The following is a 20484-nucleotide window of genomic DNA, read 5'->3' on the forward strand; positions in this document are numbered from 1 at the left end:
ACTACCCTAGAGAGCTCCTGCTGCATCAGCATTGAACCATTCACCACTGTGGCTCTGAATCTAGCTGTCCCATTAGACCTGCATGCATCTCAATGTGTTATCACTTGACATTCTATCTTTGTAGCATCGCTGTATTCTTTCAGAAGCTTTAGTAAAGTAAAAGAGGGCTTTAAAGCTGTCTTTGGTTTAGAAACCTTGTTACCATTGGAAATGAAGTTAGCTATGACCTGTCCTGTATGAGGTCTGGTGGTGGTTGTTCAGTCATGTCAAGTTCTCCATGACACTGGGAGGGCGGGGCTGTTCTTTGTTTTGCTGTGTTTTTTGTTGTTAGTTTTTTGGCAAAGACACTATAGTTTGCCATTTCATTTCCTTCTCCAGTGGATTAAGGCTTGCAGTGTGTGTAGATGTTTGGGACCAGATTTGATCACTTGCTATCTCTTTAATGAGAGTCCCAAACTTGCAGGTAACATGGGACCAATTCTCTCCTTTTCTCATTCAAAAATCTTTGGTCATAGTCCCAGTGGACTGGTGATGAGATTCTTTTATATCCAGAAATAGGACTGTGGGGAACGGAGTGTATTTTCACTTTTTTGCTATTGTTTGCTTGTATTTTGTTTTCTTTCTCATTTTTTTCCCCTTTTGATCTGATTTTTCTTGTGCAGCATGACAATTGTGGAAATATGTATAGGATAATTGTACATGTTTAACATAAAAAAAGAAAAAAGAAAAAGCTGTTATTTAAAAAACTGTCTTTGTTCAGGTTACTCCACACAAAGGGTGGGAACTTCTGATGGGAAAATTGCCTCTCAGCCAGTGGAGAACCACTGTTTACCATCTTAGAAAGTTTAGTGACGTCTCAGATTAACTTGTCCAGAGTCACATACGCAAGATTATGAAAAAGAAATTAGGAAAATTGAACCCCAGTGTTGGTTTTGAGAGTCATCCATTATCTGTTCTCTCAGGCTGTCTACATTAGGTATCTCTCTTATTATCAATTCTTGAGGGCAAGTTGTTTTGTTCAAGAGATCATCTTTCCTGAATTTTAATCCAAAGCCTCTAAATCCAGATTTTTGTTACTCAGAATATTTTATCAGACACACTTGGGTAAATGTCATACTTTTCTTTCCCCCTTCCTTCCTGGGTATTGTTATGCTAGAAAACTAAATTTTCTCCACAATATCTTCACTACTAAAGAATTAACATTGGATATTCAGTCAGCACTCATTCATTGAGTAGTTAATTTTATGCCAGGCATTGTGTAAGTATTCAGGATACAAAGAAAAGCAAAAACATGGTTTTCTGTTTTTAAAGAATTCTGATTCTGGGATAACTAGGTGGCACTGTGGATAGAGCACCAGCTCTGAAGTCTGGAGGATCTAAGTTAAAATCTGGCTTCAGACACTTAGCACTTAGTAGCTGTGTGACCCTGTCACTTAATCCCAATTGCCTCAGCAAAAAAAAAACAAAAACAAAAAAAAAACAAAAAAAACCTAAAGGGAGATTGCAGGCAAAAAATTAAAAATTGTACAGTAAATACATCTGCATGTTGTATTTATGTATATAAATAATATAGAGAGGAAAAAAATAAAATGTTGACAGATGGAGTTCTCTGAAGGGACTCTCTAGCAGGTGGGGGGAGGAGGGGGGAAAGGCTTTCTTTTATCAGAAGAAGGTATTTGACATGAGTTTTAAAGATTCCTAGGGGAAACTAAAAATGAGTAAGAAGAATTCTAGGTATTGAGAGAGAGCCAGTGAAAATGCCTAGAGCTTAAAACTTTATTTAGGAAGGATTGAATTAAAAATTGTCAGATAAAATATATGTTTACCACTTCATCTCTGATAACAAGTGGTTGGAGTAGATGAGCTCCAAAATCCTTTTCAGCTCTAGAACTTTCTTTCACTCTTACGTTGTCACCTGACTTTTGTGCCCATCAATTATAGAGAAACAGTTTTCACTTGCATATTTTTTCTTTTTAATTTTTAACAGAAAAAAGAGACTCCTTGAACAACTGTACCGTTGCCAAAAGAATTGGAAAGGGAAAAGACGCTACCATCATCTATGAGCATTTCCCAAAGCCTGCAGATTCCTCAACCCAAGACAGCTGTTCCTGTAATCCTGAGATGAATCCTTTGGCCCCTGATACATCTTCTCCCTGTGGAAATGTACAAACAAACAGCTTCTTTGCTTTGGGTACCACTGATGGCCAGCCTGAGCATAATTTAGAGGAAAACCACAACCCTTCTCAGGCACAAGCAACGGAGGTTAACCCGCCCCTCCCACCTAGTGTGGACGCCTTTCAAAATATGAATGGCGATATGTTGATAAGCTTTAATTATCTTGAAAAATTCCTCAGCACTCTTTCTGCTTCAGTCGCTCTTGCTAACAGCATTGGTACAAGTACCGTGACAACCTCCAAGCTCATCAAGGACCCTAGGCTGCTGAGAAGAGGAGGATCCCGTGATCAGGCAAACCCCGAGACAGGCTCTGGAGAGAATTTGCCACTGGAGAACAGGGAAGAATACCCTGATTCATATGTGAATGCTTTGCCATCCCCTCCCACGGATGCTGCTCTTTCCTCTGGTGCCATCCCCAGTGAGCCCATGGCACTCAGTCAGGACTCCCTTTGTCCTGAGGGTTTTTCCTATGAAGCTGCTTTAAAAAGAATATTCTTTCAGAATTGTGACTATGGAACTCTCCATGAGATAACACAGGGTAATGCGAAAAAAGACCAACATATTAGTGATTGTCAAGTTGGTCTTTCCTATGCTTCCAAAGAAGTTGTTCCAGAATGTGAGAACCAGGAATATGGTGATAAAGAAACACATAACTCAAGCCAGATGAACAGAATCCTTCTGCCTATTAAGAAACAAGCTAAGAGAAAGTACATCTCAGAGATAAATCATAACTCTGTAACCCAGGAATTACAACCTGCTGACGTAAAAATTGTACATGAAAGATTTCGACCACCTTCCCCCCCGGAATCTCTCCAGGCTCAACAAGAAAGCAGAAATAAATTCATTCAGGATACTCAAGATATGAAAAATCTGACCCCTGAAACAGAAAACCATTCCAAACAAGGAAAAAATAAACTCCCCAAGAAAAGAAATAGTCATGACTCAACTCATGGAGAAAGGAAGAGTAGCTTAAGAGATAATTATCTTCCCCATGAAAAGCACAAGACTTTGAACTTATCCCACCAAGGCAGTGACAGTTGTAAAAAACCTCGGAAGCATGGGCCAGCTGTTCTAATGCAGTCTTCCCCATTACCTCAAGAGCAAGTAGGGAAGTCAAATCCCAAACATATACCTTTTAAATCAGGAAATAGTTACCTTCCTATAAATACAGAGAAGTCTTCAAAAAATTGCCTTGAAGAGTGGTTGAAATATGAAAGAATGTACATTGATAAATATTTTTCCAAAGCTCCAAAAGTAGCATTAAAAATAGGAAATATGCATCTGATACCCATTGATACTTCCCAAGAAAAGGACCTCGTTCAGACCAAAGAAAAGCCTAATTTGATTAATGTCTCATTTGATGCTAAAGTGCCCCATTTCAAGGTGATCAGAGATAGGAGTGGGAAGTACCCAGTTGTTCATGGGGAAAATAAAGGTGAACCAATGTCTCCAGCTGTCCTGCATAAAGATGGCAGACCGAATTTTACTCTTGCTGAAGAAGTTGACAGGAATCAAGATTGCCCTGTATTCTGTGACCCAATGATTGAGAATGATCTGAATGTTTATTATAAGGAACAGGAATTTAGCAATGAAGAAATTAATAATCCTGAAAGACAGAGGAGACAGAGTTCTTCTGTAGGAAAAAATAGAATGGAAAATATTTATGAAGATGAGAAGCAAGTTGTTTATATGAACAAAAACTGTCCCACTGTTGTCAGTGATGAAAGAAAGATTAAGAATGCATGCAGGTCAGAAGTTTTGTATTCTGAAAAGTTTTCATCAACATATAACCTAGCCTGGAAAAAAAAGTATGTGTCTATAGAAACTGCTTTGGTTGAAAATCAAAAGAGAGTTTCTCCTGGGAATCAAAGAGGGATCCTTCCCAGCCGTGAAAGTAGCAACTTACCCATCCCAGTGTTAAGTACTGAGTGTGGAAACAACCAAAGGAACTTCCTAGAAGTAGCAAAAGCTGCCCAGAGCCCCAGTTTTGGAGCATGGGGGACAAATGTATTTGGAGAACATGAAGATGATATGGACTATAGAAAACCCAATGAAGCATGTGAACAGCCAACAATTAATGAGGACCTGAAGGTTCTATTTCCTCAAGATCTGAACTTTAACAATGAGATTGAAGTAGAATCTGAACAATGTGAAGATTCTTTACTGCCACAGGACACAGCCATACCTGAAAATCTGTCTGCTGATGAAATGAACTCTGTGTACCAGCTCTTGGAATCTCGTATAGACTGGGAAAATCTGTTTGGAAGTAGCAGGTCCTCAGAGACTTCCAAAAGTAGTCCACCACAGGAGGATGGAAGCCAATATTTCCTTAAGGAGAGCAGTTGTATTTATTCTCGGACCCAGAAAAACCACAGAGAGCTTGTAAATCCAGTGGTGGTTCCTGATTTGCAAATTCAAATCACAAATATCATTCAATCAGAATTCACCCTTTCTCAGGAGCCACTAGCAATGCAGGAAGAGGTGGTAATGTGTGCCACACCAGAGATTGCAGAGGCAGAAATGACTGACGCATGGCAAGAATTAGAGTCTATGGCTGGTCCTTCCCAGTTTACTTGTGAAAATACCGACTCCTCTGGTAAAGATGAGCTGGCCCTGAAGGTGTGGCCAGAGGCATCAGAACTTATGAGGGATTTGGTTCTTTCGCCACCTCCTGACTCATCAGTTCACAAGGCAATCAAATACCCCTTAGCACTGTCCCCTCAACCTGCTGCCTCTTCACCACCCACAAAGGATGGAAGTACCTGCTCCCTGGCAAAGCCAAGGGGCGCCCAGAGCAAAACTCCTAAGGCCAAGGATGTGAAGTCTAAAAATGGCAAAGGGAAGCTGCCGGCCTCTTTAAAGGACAAAGTCACACCAAGTAGGAGCATCAGGTACGCAGAAGCTTACGGAGTAACCCGAAAGACTACTCAGTACCAGTCGTTCGAACAGTTTTCTTCTTTATCAGAAGGACGGATCAAGACCTTTTCACAGTCGGAAAGGCACATCAGAAACGTTCTAAATGTCCTTTACAGCGAAGCGTCCTTGTGCAAGAGCAAACGCCTGTCAAGAAAACTTGACCGAGCTGTGCTCCATTTAAAGAAAGCTCACAGGAGGGTTTACCGGTCCTTGCAGCTCATCACTAAAGTAGGGGAGAAAAGGAGAAATGGCCCCTTGCCCAAATCCTATGAGTTCATACACAACAGTTTATGGGAATGTTGTGACTTGGAAGGTTATGATTTCCTAACAGAAAAAAGGTATTACTCAAGGCATTACTGGCAGAAGAGGAAAGATGACAAACGGGAAGAAAAGAGAGCTTCGGGACTGGAAGTGGTTAGGTCTCGGCCCTCTGCCCCACACCACCAGGGTTACAGCAGCAGCAGCAGCAGCAGCAGTAGGGACCACCAGGGAGACCGTAGGTCACTTTCTATAGAAGGCCTGTCCAGTGAGGTCTCCGTAAGTCATGTGAACATCCCGAGAATCACCAGTTCTGACAGACCACATCGCTCTGAGTCTAGGGGCTCAGCATCAAGCAAGGGCAGTTTGAAAGATCCAAGAAGAGGGGCTGAACACAAGGAACCTGATGAACAGTTGAAAGCTTTCCCTCCTCCTAATGCTGATGGGGAAAGGAATTTGGACTTTATCATCCTGTCTACCATTCACACTGAAGAAAGAAGTGAGAGACTCTCTAGTGATGTCAGTTCCAGGGAGGCTTCCTCAGTTGTCCTTTCTGCTCCATCTCCAATAGAAAAAAATGTGAAATTTTTCAATGGCCTTGGGGAAAGCAACCTTTCCTGTTTTACCAGTAAACCAGATTTGGAAGATGATGGTGAGATTACCTCCAGAGCAAATCCTGACATATTCATTTCCATCTTAAAATCTCAAACAGAACAATTTTTCAATGTCGATGTCTCTAAAACAGATGATTTGAAGTTGCCTAGAGATTTCCCCCAATTGGAAAGTCATCTACCTGCAGTCAGCTCAGAACTGAGGACTGGTTCAGAAGATGTAGTTGGGTGCTCAGATAGTTTGGCTCCCTGTACAAACCAAGAAAGAGAGAGTGTGTTTCTGCATTTTTCTGGGATCTCTGTTAAAAATAATGAGACCAAATGGCAGACTCCCCACTCTGAGACATTGTCCAGGAGCCTGCCGACTGTTAGTAGTCTTGCAACTCACAGTCCATCTTTACAGGAGCAGCCACTGGAACAGCTGAAGGAGCAGCCACCGGAACAGCTGAAGGAGCAGCCACCAGAACAGCTGAAGGACCAGCTACTGGAGAATCTCAAGGACCAGCCACAGAAGCGGCTGCAATGGCAGCCACCAGAACAGCTGAAGGAGCAACCCAAGGACCAGCCACGAGAACAGCCACAGATGCAACTGCAGGAGCAGCTAGAACAATCACAGATGCAACTGCAGGGGCAGCTAGAACAGCCACAGATGCAACTGCAGGGGCAGCTGCAAGAGCAACCACCAGAGCAGCCCAAGAATCAGCCACAAGAACAGCCACAGATGCAATTGCAGGAGCAGCTAGAACAGCCACAGATGCAACTGCAGGAGCAGCTGCAAGAGCAACCACCAGAACAGCTGAAGGACCAGCCACTGGAGCAGCCCAAAGATCAGCTGCAAGAACAATCACAGATGCAATTGCAGGAGCAGCTGCAAGAGCAGCCACAAAAACAGCCACAGATGCAACTGCAGGAGAAATTGCAGGAGCAGCTAGCACAACCACAGATGCAGCTGCAAGAGCAACCACCAGAGCAGCTCAAGAGCCAGCCACAAGAACAGCCACAGATACAACTGCAGGAGCAGCTGGAAGAGCAACCACCAGAGCAGCCCAAGAACCAGCCACAAGAACAGCCACAGATGCAACTGCAGGAGAAATTGCAGGAGCAGCTAGCACAGCCACAGATACAACTGCAGGAGCAGCTGCAAGAGCAACCACCAGAACAGCTGAAGGACCAGCCACTGGAGCAGCCCAAAGATCAGCTGCAAGAACAATCACAGATGCAATTGCAGGAGCAGCTGCAAGAGCAGCCACAAAAACAGCCACAGATGCAACTGCAGGAGAAATTGCAGGAGCAGCTAGCACAACCACAGATGCAGCTGCAAGAGCAACCACCAGAGCAGCTCAAGAGCCAGCCACAAGAACAGCCACAGATACAACTGCAGGAGCAGCTGGAAGAGCAACCACCAGAGCAGCCCAAGAATCAGCCACAAGAACAGCCACAGATGCAATTGCAGGAGCAGCTAGAACAGCCACAGATGCAACTGCAGGAGCAGCTGCAAGAGCAACCACCAGAACAGCTGAAGGACCAGCCACTGGAGCAGCCCAAAGATCAGCTGCAAGAACAATCGCAGATGCAATTGCAGGAGCAGCTGCAAGAGCAACTACCAGAGCAGCCACAAGAACAGCCACAGATGCAACTGCAGGAGAAATTGCAGGAGCAGCTAGCACAACCACAGATGCAACTGCAGGAGCAATTGCAAGAGCAGCTAGCACAGCCACAGATACAACTGCAGGAGCAGCTGCAAGAGCAACCACCAGAGCAGTCCAAGAAACAGCCACAAGAACAGCCACAGATGCAACTGCAGGAGCAGAAATTGCAGGAGCAGCTAGCACAGCCACAGATACAACTGCAGGAGCAGCTGCAAGAGCAACCACCAGAACAGCTGAAGGACCAGCCACTGGAGCAGCCCAAAGATCAGCTGCAAGAACAATCGCAGATGCAATTGCAGGAGCAGCTGCAAGAGCAACCACCAGAGCAGCCACAAGAACAGCCACAGATGCTGTTGCTGGAGATGCAACTGCAGGAGAAATTGCAGGAGCAGCTAGCACCACCACAGATGCAACTGCAGGAGCAATTGCAGGAGCAGCTAGAACAGCCACAGATGCAACTGCAGGAGCAGCTAGCACAGCCACAGATACAACTGCAGGAGCAGCTGCAAGAGCAACTACCAGAGCAGCCCAAGGACCTGCCACAAGTACATACACAAATGCAACTGCAGGAGCAGCTAGCACAGCCACAGATACAACTGCAGGAGCAGCTGCAAGAGCAACTACAAGAGCAGCCCAAGAAACAGCCACAAGAACAGCCACAGATGCAACTGCAGGAGCAACTACCAGAGCAGCCCAAGAACCAGCCACAAGAACATACACAAATGCAACTGCAGGAGCAATTGCAGGAGCAGCTAGCACAGCCACAGATACAACTGCAGGAGCAGTTGAAAGAGCAACTACCAGAGCAGCCCAAGAACAAGCCACAAGAACAGTCACAAATGCAACTGCAGGAGCAGCTACAAGAGCAACCATCAGAGCAGCCCAAGAACCAGCCACAAGAACAGCCACAAATGCAACTGCAGGAGCAGCTAGCACAGCCACAAATGCAACTGCAGGAGCAGCTAGCACAGCCACAGATACAACTGCAGGAGCAGCTGCAAGAGCAACCACCAGAACAGCTGAAGGACCAGCCACCGGAACAGACCAGGGACCAGCCACTGGAGCAAACCAGGGACCGGCCACCAGAGCAGACCAGGGACTGGCCAGTGGAGCAGCCCAGGGACCAGCCACTGGAGCAGCCTAGGGACTGGCCACTAGAGCAGCCCAAGGACCTGTTGCAAGAACAATCACAGATGCAACTGCAGGAGCAGCTGCACAAGCAACCGTCAGAACATCTAAAGGAACAGCTGCTCCAGTCACTGGAGCAGCCCAAGGACCAGCCGCAAGAACAATCACAGATGCAACTGCAGGAGCAGCTAGAACAGCCACAGGAGCAACTGCAAAAGCAATCACCAGAACAGCTTAAGAACCAGCCACTGGAGCAGCCCAAGGACCAGCCACAGAAGCAACTGCAAGAGTGCCTACAAGAGCAGCTATTGGAACAGCTGCAAGAACAGCCACAGAAGCAACTGCAGGAGCAACTGCAAGAGCAGCCACTGGAACAGGTGCAAGAACAGCCAAAGGACCAACCACTGGAGCAGCCCAAAGAACAGCCACAGAAGCAATTGCAAGAGCAACCACAGGAGCAAGTGCAGGAGCAAATGCAAGAGCAGCCACCAGAACAGCTCAAGGAGCAATTGCAGGATCAGCCACTGGAGCAGCCCAAGGACCAGTTGCAAGAGCAGCCCCAGAAGCAACCACAGGAGCAAGTACAGGAACAGATGCAAGAGCAGCCACCAGAACAGCTCAAGGAGCAGCCACTGGACCAGTCCAAAGACCAGCTGCAAGAACAGCCACAGAAGCAACTGCAGGAACAGCTGCAGGGGCAGCCACAGGAACAGGCGCAGGAGCAGCTAAAGGAGCAACTGCAGGAGCAGCTGCAAGAGCTGCCACAACCGCAAGAGCAGTCGCGAGAGCTGCTGCAGGAGCAGCTGCAGGGGCAGTCACAGCTTCAAAATGGTGGAGAGGGTGCTTTAGGTATAATTGGGATGCCTGAACCACTTGTAAAGAAAAATTGCAAGGAAAAGACTGTTGAGATGGTCCTTATGAACACCTCCTTGGAGAATACCAAAAGTTCATCACAAAAATCCTTGGTAAAGAAAAATGATAGAAAAAGACGATTAAGACCAGTAGAAAAGGAACAATGGCCAGAAAGGATAGTAAAAAAATCAAATGTTTTAACAGGACCTTTAGAGAAATGGCCTATTCAAATAGTAAGCCTGAGTAAAAAGGTCCGGGCCTGGGACAGATCTCTTGCGGTGGCTGCCCCATGTAGTAAAAAGGCACGCCATCAGGAGGGCAGAATAGAAGTAGGTAATGAGCCGGCTCTCTCCTCCACTGCACTTCCAGCCACAGGGATGGGTGATCCTGTCTGCAGATGGAAAGGAGCTTCCCAGATGAGTATCATGAAAATGCACTTGGGGATTCCTGAGGCCACCCCTGCTCAGCAGCCAGAGGAGGGTCACTCTTCCAAGGACCCTACAACATTCGTTGTGAAACTGTCTAGAATTCTGCAAAAAGCAGACAAGTCATCCACTCTGAAGAGTTTACAAGGACAAGTAAAAACATGTCAGACTGTCCGTCCTTTGTTCATTGAAACTTTTGAAAGAAAACAAAAATGTTCCTTTAAACATGTGCTGATTTCCCGGGAGTTGCTGGTGGAAGGGGATGGTTGGAATAACTGTAGACACTGCCTCCACCCACGGGCTGTAGATTCTCTAGTAGAACTCCAGATGATGATAGAAACCATGCAGTTCATTGAAAACAAGAAGGGTCTCTTGGGCAGTGAGCCCACATTCCGCAGCTTCCTGTGGTATGATGCTTCACTTTATGAAGAGCTGCTCCGTGGGAATAAAGTCTACCAGCAGCAGTTCTGTCTCTACCCAGCTTTCCAAGACAGGCTCAAGTACAACGCATTCAGTGAGTTACAGCACTACCGTGGTCAGTTAATCAAACTGTTAGAAGAAGCCAGAAAGGAGAACAAATCCTACTATGCTATCTTGAAATACAAACGACAGATTGAGGAGTGTGAAGATATCATGAAACACTGCTCCAATTACTTTGATTTTATACTTTCTGCACCACTCACCTGTGGGGTCAATTTTGGAGACAATTTGGAAGATTTAGAGAGTTTAAGGAAAAGTACTTTGGAACCAATCAGTAACCAGGACCATCTCACTAAAATTCAGTCTTGTCCTGGGAAACAAGACCATCTTTGGATCATCATGGAAATGATCTCTTACAAGATGCACTTTATAAAAAACTCTGAATCAGTCAGTATGAAGATATCCCTCTATGGTCTGGAACACATCTTCTTTGATGCTGCTAAAAGTCTGGTTTGGAAAGAGAAGGGCCCATCAGTTAGCAAAAGCAACTCTCCCAAGATAAAAGAACTCACATTTAACCAATGTGTCCTTAAGAAATTTCAGCAGATCTATGAGACTCTAGAAGCTGATGGACAAGCGGAAGATGTTTCTAAGAATTGCCTTGAGGAAACTCTTGGAAATACTCTCAGTAAGTATTGTGACTGCTTGATGGGAGAGGGGCTTGGAAAGGGAAGTTTCAGATTTAGTGATTCTCTCTTCTCTCTCCCAGATATTTGCTGTGTCGGAGAAATATTAGACCAAGCGGAATCTGCTGACCTGAAACAGTTAGAGGAACTTACAGTGAGATGCACAAGCCACCTAGAAACCTTAAAGAAGTGCTTTCAGATTCTGCAGGAGGCCCCTGTGGACAGCCTCTTGATTACCGAAGACAATGTGCTGGATGTGTTCAATAAGCATAGCCATCAGGTAGTCATCCTGAAGCCTGAAGCTGTTGAGATGTACATTGAAATGGTCATGCTTGCTGAAACAATTCACTTCCTGAAAAATGTCAAGGCCAAAAAACTGAACAAACCAAGATTCCGGGGAATGCTATGGTTTGATTTGTCTCTCCTTCCAGAGCTGATAGAAAACCAAGAAAAAAATGCTTCCTTTTCATTGCTAAAAGAGAATGCGGCAACCTGCTTGTGGGAGGCAGTGGAGGTAGCTATCCTAGAACTCAAGGATGAGGCAGCTGTCATCTGCGAGTATCCCAAAGGGGCCAACTCCTCATACGCCCTCCAGCTGCTGTCTAGAGAACTCACAGAACTTTCCGAAATAAGGACACTCCTTGAAAAGTCCAATCCACCTATCGCCACATATGTGGACCTCATGCCTTATACCATGTCAGTAAATTATGGCACGACTCTTTCTGAACTTGAGCACAATTATAACCAGTTTTCCGAGTTGTTGCAAAATCTAACTTTGGCTTCCCAGAAAGATCTGGGGAAAATGGCCCATGTCATGAAAGTCATGAAGACCATACAGTACCTAAAAGTCTCCTGTGCCAAAATGGGCAGCTGTAATGTCTCCCTTTTCACCTGTCAAATGTTCTCCAATTCAGAAAGGGCCTGCCAGGAGATCAGGGTCATTCATAAGATGAAGCCCAGCGTGGTTGCCAGGAAACTGGAGATCTGTTGCAGGAAATCACCATCTCCTTTGGTCTTACCCCACAAAGATCCAGCTGTCTCTAAAAAAAGATCTTTTACTTTAGCTCTTTGTGAAAGCCACCAAGAGCAGTTTGAAAGTCCTGACCTGCCAAGTCACAAAAAAACAAAGGTAAGGATATCTCCAAGTCTCGATCGATGTCTCCCCCACAAAGTTGCTACTTCTGCCCCTCCTCTGTTTCTCCCAACACTTTTCCTGGGTTTCTCTTCTGCACCTAATTCATCCCTTGTCTAAGTTATTTTTGTGCTCATCTCTCCCAATGTTGGACTTTTAAGCTTCCCAAGAGCAACATCTGTATCGTCTATCTGGTTTTGAAGTGCCCAGCATAAGATCATACATCAGAGCACTTTGTTGTCAGCTAAAGTAAATTGAAAAGTATCGTCAGGCTGTATTTCTTTTTTCATGATTTAAATAAAATCAGGGAATCTTAAGAGATGGAAGTGGTCTTTGAGGACTTAGCCAGAAGGCCAGTTTTCCTTTACTATGCTATGGAGGAAAAGGAAAAATATATAAATTGGTCCAAGTGAGTGAGAATAGTGAATTTCTTGATATGGTTGCACTGTTGAATTTTGCATTGCCTATTTCCAGGGAGCTGGAACCAATTCCTATATTTTACTTAAGAAAATTGAATAGTATGAATTCAAATACATGTGATTCTTAGAGGGACTCATTGTTCCCACTCATCAAGACTTTACTTTAGTGGTTCTCAAAACTGTTGTTCTCAGTATCTTCATGTTGTTAAAAAACAAAAAAAACAAAAAACTATCCAGGATCTGTTCAAAGAGTTTTTGTTCACATGGGTTATATTTATAGCTATTTACTATATTAGAAATAAAAATGGTTTTGAATTTGTAGACCCTCTGAAAGGGTTTCAGAGACCCCAACAATTCTTTGGAGTACACTTTGAGGACCACTGCCTTACTGAATGAGGAGGCTGGAATAAGGTAGCCTGAATTCAGTTGTGAATGCCAGACAGAATATGTATTTGACACTGGAGCCATCAGAGAGAGGGGTTCACCAGAGTGGTCATTGACTAACTAGGGACTGACATGACACCTGGGCTTAGAGAACAACCCTTTGATGGGTGTATGGGGAATTAAAAGGTTGGGATATATGATTTCAGCAACTGAGGAGCTTTGTGAGGTCAGAGGGAGAATGTGAACTTGAAGAAAACTGAGTTTGGGAGACTGAAAAGATAGAGTGTGAGTGTGTGTGTGTTGTGTGTGTGTATGTGCACACATAGAAAAGAGTTTTTAACATTTTAATTCTAAGATTTCAGTTTAATCAAGGAGTTCATTTTTAGCTCATTTATCTTTTCTGAGACTGGGTTATTTAGATTCTTTATTTCTTGATCTTTATCCTTGATATTTTACATTCTTGTAAATATTCATCCAATAAGGTGTCAGTTTAATTGGCATATAATTGAGCAAAATAGTCTCTTTATTCCTTTATTCTTTGTTTTCATTCATTATAAATGAGTTTTCATTTTGGTATTGGTAATCTATTTTTTCACTTTTATTTTTTGGTTCCAAAATAAATTCTCTAATTTTAGTTATTTGCAAAATGAGATTTTAGATTTTGTTAATCTCTTATTTGCTTTTCAGAATTTCTATTTCATTGTCTGTGATTGGGTTTTTAAATTTAAATTTTTTTTTTTTTGCATTCTCAGTTTATTGATCTTTTCTTTTTCCCCTTTGTTGAGGAACATGTTGAGAGATTTAAAATTTCCTCAAAGACCTCTTTGGTCTTTTGGTCTTTAATATATTACAAGATGATGTTTTGTACATCTTTGGTCACATTCCCAAACATTTTGGTATATTGTTTCTCATATATGGTGGTGTTTCTGATGAAATTATCTTTTGATACTATGATTTGTTCTTCGATCTCTTAATTCTTTTGAATTAATCTGTTTTTATTGCATTGTGATCAGAAAAGTATATGTTTACTATTTCTGCATTTTCGTGAGTCTTTTATGCCCTAATATATTGTCAGTTTTTGTAAAGGTTTCATACCTAATTGAACATACTTCTATTCAGTAATTAATTAACTATTCAGTAATCATCAAAGATTTATCATATCTTAACTTTTCTTTAATGCTATTCAAGTCCTTAATTTATAATTCTTTGTGGCCTTTTTTAGATTTGTGTTAATAATAGTATTTTTATGGTAGTTAGATGACACAGTGTATAAAACGCTGGGCCTGTAGTCAGGAAGACCCATCTTCCTGAGTTCAAATCTGACCTGAGATACTTACTAGCTGGATGAGCCTGGGCAAGTCACTTAATCCTCTTTGCCTCAGTTTCCTCATCAAATGATCTGGAGAAGGAAATGGCAAACCAACTCCAGTATCTTTGACAAGAAAGTCCTAAATGGGCTCACAAGGAGTTGGACATGACTGAAATGACTTAACAATAATAAAGTATTTATACGGTACTTTAAATTTAGTTTTTAAAAATTTTTCACATTATCCCATTTATCTAAATTAGAAAAAGGGTATATTTAGGTCCTGAAATATTAATAGTTTTACTGTCTATTTTCCCTTATAGCCTGTTTAGTTTTTCCTTTAAATATATTTGAATATTATATCATTTGGGGAATGTGTGGAATATTGAAACTAATTCATTGTTAATTCATTGTCTTTAAAGTCATTTCCCTATTAATCTTTCAATCAGTTTCTTTTTGCTGATTCCTCTCCTAAGATCATGACTGCTAACCTTGGTTTTATTTATTTATTTCTAAAGAAAAACAACAAATTCTCCTTCAATCCTTATTTTAACTGTGTGTGAATCGTTATGGTACCTATTGCTTCATGTTGTTGTCCCTTTCTCATCTGTTCTGTTTTCCTCTTCCATTACATTAGTATTATTTGTCCCATTGACAGTCACTGTTAAAATTTTTTATTTCCTCTCTATCCTGTTCTTTTATGATTTATCTTCTCTTAGTTTCCTGTTCTCTTTACAAAAAAGGAGAGATAGTAAGACTGGTATGTAATCAGTATTTGTTTTCTGGCACTCTTAGAGCTCGATGCGCTATATATGTGCTCAATACCATGTTTCTAAATCCTTGCCTTTCTTTTCTCCCTCTCACTCAGATGCCAATCACATTTTTATAAATGTTTTTCCCCTTAAATCCTTCTTCAAGATTAACTTCATTAGGTTGAAATTTATTTTGCTTCTATGTATAATCTTTATGGATCTACCTGCATTTTTATCCCCACATCCCTTTTCCAAAATCTTTTCTGTTTCCCAGTGGAAGAAATACTTTTTTCTGCACCAAACTTCTGTGAGTGTATATGTATGTGCACATGCATGCATATTACAGAGTGGGAAGGTTTGGAGGGGGGGGAGAGGGAAGAGGATGTGAACATGACTAATGTGGAAATATATTTGTATGATTTTCTATATGTAATATTTAAATTTTTCTTTCTCAGTGGCTGGACAGGGTGAAGGAAGGGAGAGGATTTGGAATTGAAAATAAATTAAAATTAAAAGAAAAAAGATGATGTTTTGTACATATTTGACATATCCAGTAGGCACTTAGTGAGGTAGGTCTGACTAGCTTTGGTATGAGATTTGAGTTGGAAATAAAGATCTGGGAAAGAAAAGTCCCCTTAGAAAAGATGTAAAAAGAACTAGATACAAGGTATTGACCTGAGGAACACCCAACTCGCTTAGATGATGATCTCAAAAAAAAGGAGTGGCCAGAGTCAGAGTTGAAGAGAAAACTAGTAACAGTGTCAGGAGACTGGTATTACTGGAAGACCAAGAAGCAATTAGGAGTCACTGAGGACATTTGAGTTGAGGAGTGTGATATGTTCAGGCCTATGCAGATTTTCCCAATATTGGTGGTGGGGCAGAAAGACCTTTGAGAGGCTGCTGCTCTAATAGGTCTAATTCTAATAAGGGGTATTAGCAGGAGCAAAGAGACGACTTGGGTCTTAGGGAGCTCAGAAAAGGAGACCCAAACAAGTGGGACAACTTTGAAACTAACATGTTGTATGTAAACTTAATGAGGTTTAGATTTGGAGAACCCAAATGAAATTGGGGTTTCTGGTGGTCAGGGAGTTAAATGAGGTCTAGTGGCAGGTTCGGGATTCAGGGAATCAAATGGAGGGTTTTGTCTCCCCTGCAACCCCTTGGGATTCGGCACGAGCATGGGTTCTCTGTAAAGGAATTTACAGACTCAAAAACCTAAATTGATAAAAGAGGCTTATTATGGGGATTGGAAGTAAGGTTCAAATCTAGTTAAGGAAATAGGTGAGAATAAAGAGTTACTGGAAACAGTATTCCAGCTGGAGAGGTGGTTGTGAGTAAACAAAGGGAACTGATGAGGGTCTAGTGTGTGAAGAGGTTTGCCTTCAGCACAAATGTTTTGGTGTTCAGACTTGATCCTACTGGGAATTAAGGTGGTGTTTAGGATGGTCCTAGATTTCATGCTAGAATGGAACTCGGGCCATCTAATGTCAAGATTCTTAACCCAGACTCCATGAATTTCATTGAATAAATTTTCTTTATAATTCTCTGTATTCTATTGTGCTTTTGAAGGGGTCCATATCATAGACTTAATTAATCTTGAATGCGAAACATCTTACAAGAATTGAGGGACTTGTTGATTTCATCAGTAAGCAAAGAGTTATTCAGTACCTGTTTTGGGCCAGATACTGTACTGAGGGCAGAGAACCAAGCACAGTACAGCCCCAATGGGGAGAAACATATAAATGGGATGAAACATATAAATAACTCGGGTGTATGAAAGACAATCAAAGTAGATGGTAAGGAAAGCAGAAAGCAGATCTTGGGGAAGCCACTGGTATGGAGTAAAGAGGAAGGAAGTTCCTGGTATAGAGATTTTATGTGATGGAGAGTCAGATTCAAGAAGCTGCCATTAGGCCACAGTACATGGAAGGAATAAAGTTTTAAAAGCTATTTAAAAAAAATTGGAGCCTCCTTGTGATTTTTGGTGGGTAAAAAGAGGAATTTGGTTTTGATTCTGGAGGTAATAGAGGCCACTGATGTCGTCAGATGTGCTCTGGATTAATCACTCTGGTGGGTGAGTGAGGATAGACTATGGTGAAGAGAGGAGGGGATCCCTGTGGAGGCTAGAGTTCAACAGGCTGCAACTCAGGATGACAGGTGCAGGGGAGGGGAGCACTTGTGTAAGAGACATTGGGGAGCTGAGAATGACAAGGCCGCTTCTCCTTGCTGGGGTAATGGGGTCAAGGAGGGAGCTGCTTATGGGCACAAATTGTGTGTGTGTGTGTGTGTGTGTGTGTGTGTGTTTGACATTGGGGGTTGGTGGTGGGCAAGGAGGATCCATGGTTAAAACTAAAACAGAGCTTACCAGAAGGTTATTGAGATTGTGACCTCCATTTTGGTTTGCTTGGTCTCTCCACAGATAGATGACCTTCTCATTACCGAAGTTGAGAAAACCAAGGAGTCAAAGGAACCCCTTCACAATATAAGGTACAAGCATAAAAGCAAACTTCTACAGACAGACCCCAGACTTCTACAACTCTTAGTGTCTAAGTAAGAGTCTCTTCTATAGTGTGAACCAGTTCTATAGAACTGGTTATCCGGCTTCTGCTTCTATAACTCACTTTCTGCCCAAGAGGCCCGTTGTGATCTTTTTCTAATTTAATTTTTAAAAGAAATTTCACCTTTTTCCCATTGTGATTTTTAAATGGAAGCAAAATCTATAGCTTGGACTCAATAGCCTCATTCTGCCAAACCTAAACACTGCCACATCATGGCTCCACAAATCCTAGAAGCCAGACGTCATATTCCTTTTGGTTCTCTATGTTATGGCCCTGGGAGCCAGAGTCATCATGTTCTTCTTGGTTATCTCAAAGCTAAAGCTCTCCCTAGTTTCTTCAGATGATAATTACGTGATGTGTTTCCAAGTATCCCTCAATATTTTTGTATTACATAATTCTTCAAACCTACCCCTTCTCAGGAGATTCCCTGTCAAGGGCATCTCTCTCCTTCCCCCAGCCTCTCAATGTTTACATCTGTATGTGTGGAAAGTGGGATCTATGTACCACTTGAGTGCTTGATTGCGTCATTGGTATATATGTACATGGTGTATGTGTAGGAGGTATATAGCATCTACGTGTTTGTGGATATATATATATGTACGCACACACATATAGATGTAGAGTGTGAGTACATGATAGACGTGCACATTGGTGTATACGTGTGTGTATATGCTGTGAGAAGAGAAGTGTGTGTGTAGCATGACACTCACTTGCCTCTCAAGGTCTCGGTTTGCTGTCCTAGGGAGAAGACAACAGATGGGGGAGGCCCTCCAGACCCCATCCCCCATCACTGTCTGAGCCAGACAAGGCTGTGGTCCCCCAGTGGGCCTGTGCAGGGCTTCCTAGGGCCTAGCTGCCTGTTCCTGCTGCAGGGCCTTCCCAAGGACAGCCCTCCAACTGCCAGAGGCATGGCTGGGAAGCAGGAGAGCCCCGTGGACATGGGCGGGAGAAGCCCGCCTGAGAGCCTAAGGAAGAGAAGCTGGTCTGAGGGGACCCTCCCCGGAGTTCCAGGCCTCTCCCCCCAGACTGCCAAAGCCTCTCTTGCTTCCCTGGCAGATGCCCTTCAGGCCGTGCCCCTTTTAGCAGCTGCCAACTTCCCTAGGGAAGCCAACCTCCATTCTGCTGCCCAGGCAGAAGACTCTGGCTTCGTCTCCCCAGACCACGAGATGCTCCTGGACGGTGCTAAGAGTACCCAGCCCCCGAGCACCACCCCCTCAGACCAGGTGGCTGTTGCCGCACAGTCCGGCTGCTCTGATCCCTCTGAGCCACTGGCCAGTCTGCCCCCAGCTCCTCACCAGCCTAAGTCCCCAGACCAGCTGGCCTCAGCATCCCCCGGGGTGTGCCCCTTCTCGCAGCAACAGCAACCTGAGAACACGCCTGGGGGCTGCTGCAATGGCTTCCCCCAGACCACCCCCCAGGGGTCCCAGGCTTGGGCTCACTCTTACCACCACTTCTATCCTTACCATTCATGGTGTGTCTACCACTACTGCAGCGGCAATGGCAGTTCCGTCACCCAGACCTACCAAGGGATAACGTCCTGTGAGGAACAGCCCCTTCCAACGGCCGTGGCTTTGACCCCCATCTATCACGTCCCTGCCAATCTGCTCCGCTGCCCAGGCCCTGAGGACCCCCAGAGCAGCAGCTGCGGACAGGCACTGGTGCCTGTGCAGGGACTCGGCTTTTGCGCCTCTCACGGCCCCCCATTCTCCACTCCACCTTGTGCAGCCAGCCAGGCTCTGCTTCATGTTCCCTACCCCTGCCCTCCTCGTCCAGGCTTGTTCCCAGGAGTGACCTGCATATGTGGTGAGTACTATGAGCTCTGATGGGGCTGAGGGCTGGGTGGGATGCGGGAGTGCTTGGCCAGCTAGGCCCTGTCACAGTGAGTGGGGCTCAGAATGCAGCGGTGCCCACAGGGCTGCTCCTGGCACCAGGGGCCTTGTAAAACGTGTAGGAGTGTCTGGGCTCCTCAACTTTTAGATGTCTTGTTGGGCCCAAAGCTCTCCGGCTTGTTCAGTTTCTCCTTTTGTGCGTTTTTTAAAATACTTCAGTGATCTTTTTTTTTTTTTTTTTTTTTCATCTTGGTGGATCTCTTTCCCTCTCCCCAGCACCCACCCTCTGCCATTAAAAGAAAACAATTTCTGCTGTTGACTAAGCACAGCCAAGACCAAACTCTCCCAGGCCATGTCTGCAAGGCCCAGGGCTCTCTGTCTCAGGAGCTGGGGGGCACAGCCTTCATCATGAGAAGTCCCTTACCTCAATCAGTGTCTTTCAGCGATGCTGTTGGTCCTGGAGAAGTGCTTGCCCCCTTCTCCCTGAGCCAGTTCATTGAGCTCTCCCCAAGTTTTCAGAGACCACTGCCCCATTTGTCCGTCCTTGTGGCACACAGGAGGACGACTCCACAATCATATGGCATCATTTGGTCAGCTATCCCCTGCAGGTTCCAGTTCTTTACTACCACAAAAATAGCAGCAAGGCTTTAAAAAGCCAATCATTGGCTTCCTGGTAACTGCCGTGCTCTCACCATTCTAACTTATGGGCTTCCTTTAACTCTTGAGAGAAATCAAGGGTTCTGAACCCTGCGAAGTGAGCTGGATGGGGCTTACCCCAGCAACAGACCCCATTGGGGAGGCACCTTCTGCAAAAAGGCAGAGTAGGGACAGCCATGCAGTCTTAGGACAACGGACACCTGGATGGAGGAGAATCTTGGCAGGGGGCATTTGTATAAAGACAAAGAAACATCAGGGTAGAAACAGGAAGGGATTGATTCCCTCTTCCCTTAAGTCCCCAAAGAGGCTTCACACTGAGGGAGGCAG

At 44.0% G+C, this 20484-nt stretch overlaps 1 protein-coding gene across 1 annotated transcript in view; it reads left to right on the forward strand.

Moving 5' to 3' along the window:
• The window catches only part of TEX15 (testis expressed 15, meiosis and synapsis associated), a 44817-nt gene that overhangs the window by 18007 nt on the left and 6326 nt on the right, over positions 1-20484 (forward strand). Inside the window, exons 8-11 of the mRNA XM_031943781.1 lie at positions 1988-11122; positions 11204-12249; positions 17533-17600; positions 19164-19474. Of these exons, the coding sequence (XP_031799641.1) occupies positions 1988-11122; positions 11204-12249; positions 17533-17600; positions 19164-19474 (10560 nt within the window). The remainder of the gene's footprint in view (positions 1-1987; positions 11123-11203; positions 12250-17532; positions 17601-19163; positions 19475-20484) is intronic.

The sequence above is a fragment of the Sarcophilus harrisii genome, chromosome 6 (assembly GCF_902635505.1).
Source record: "Sarcophilus harrisii chromosome 6, mSarHar1.11, whole genome shotgun sequence".
NCBI classification, from domain to species: Eukaryota; Metazoa; Chordata; class Mammalia; order Dasyuromorphia; family Dasyuridae; genus Sarcophilus; species Sarcophilus harrisii.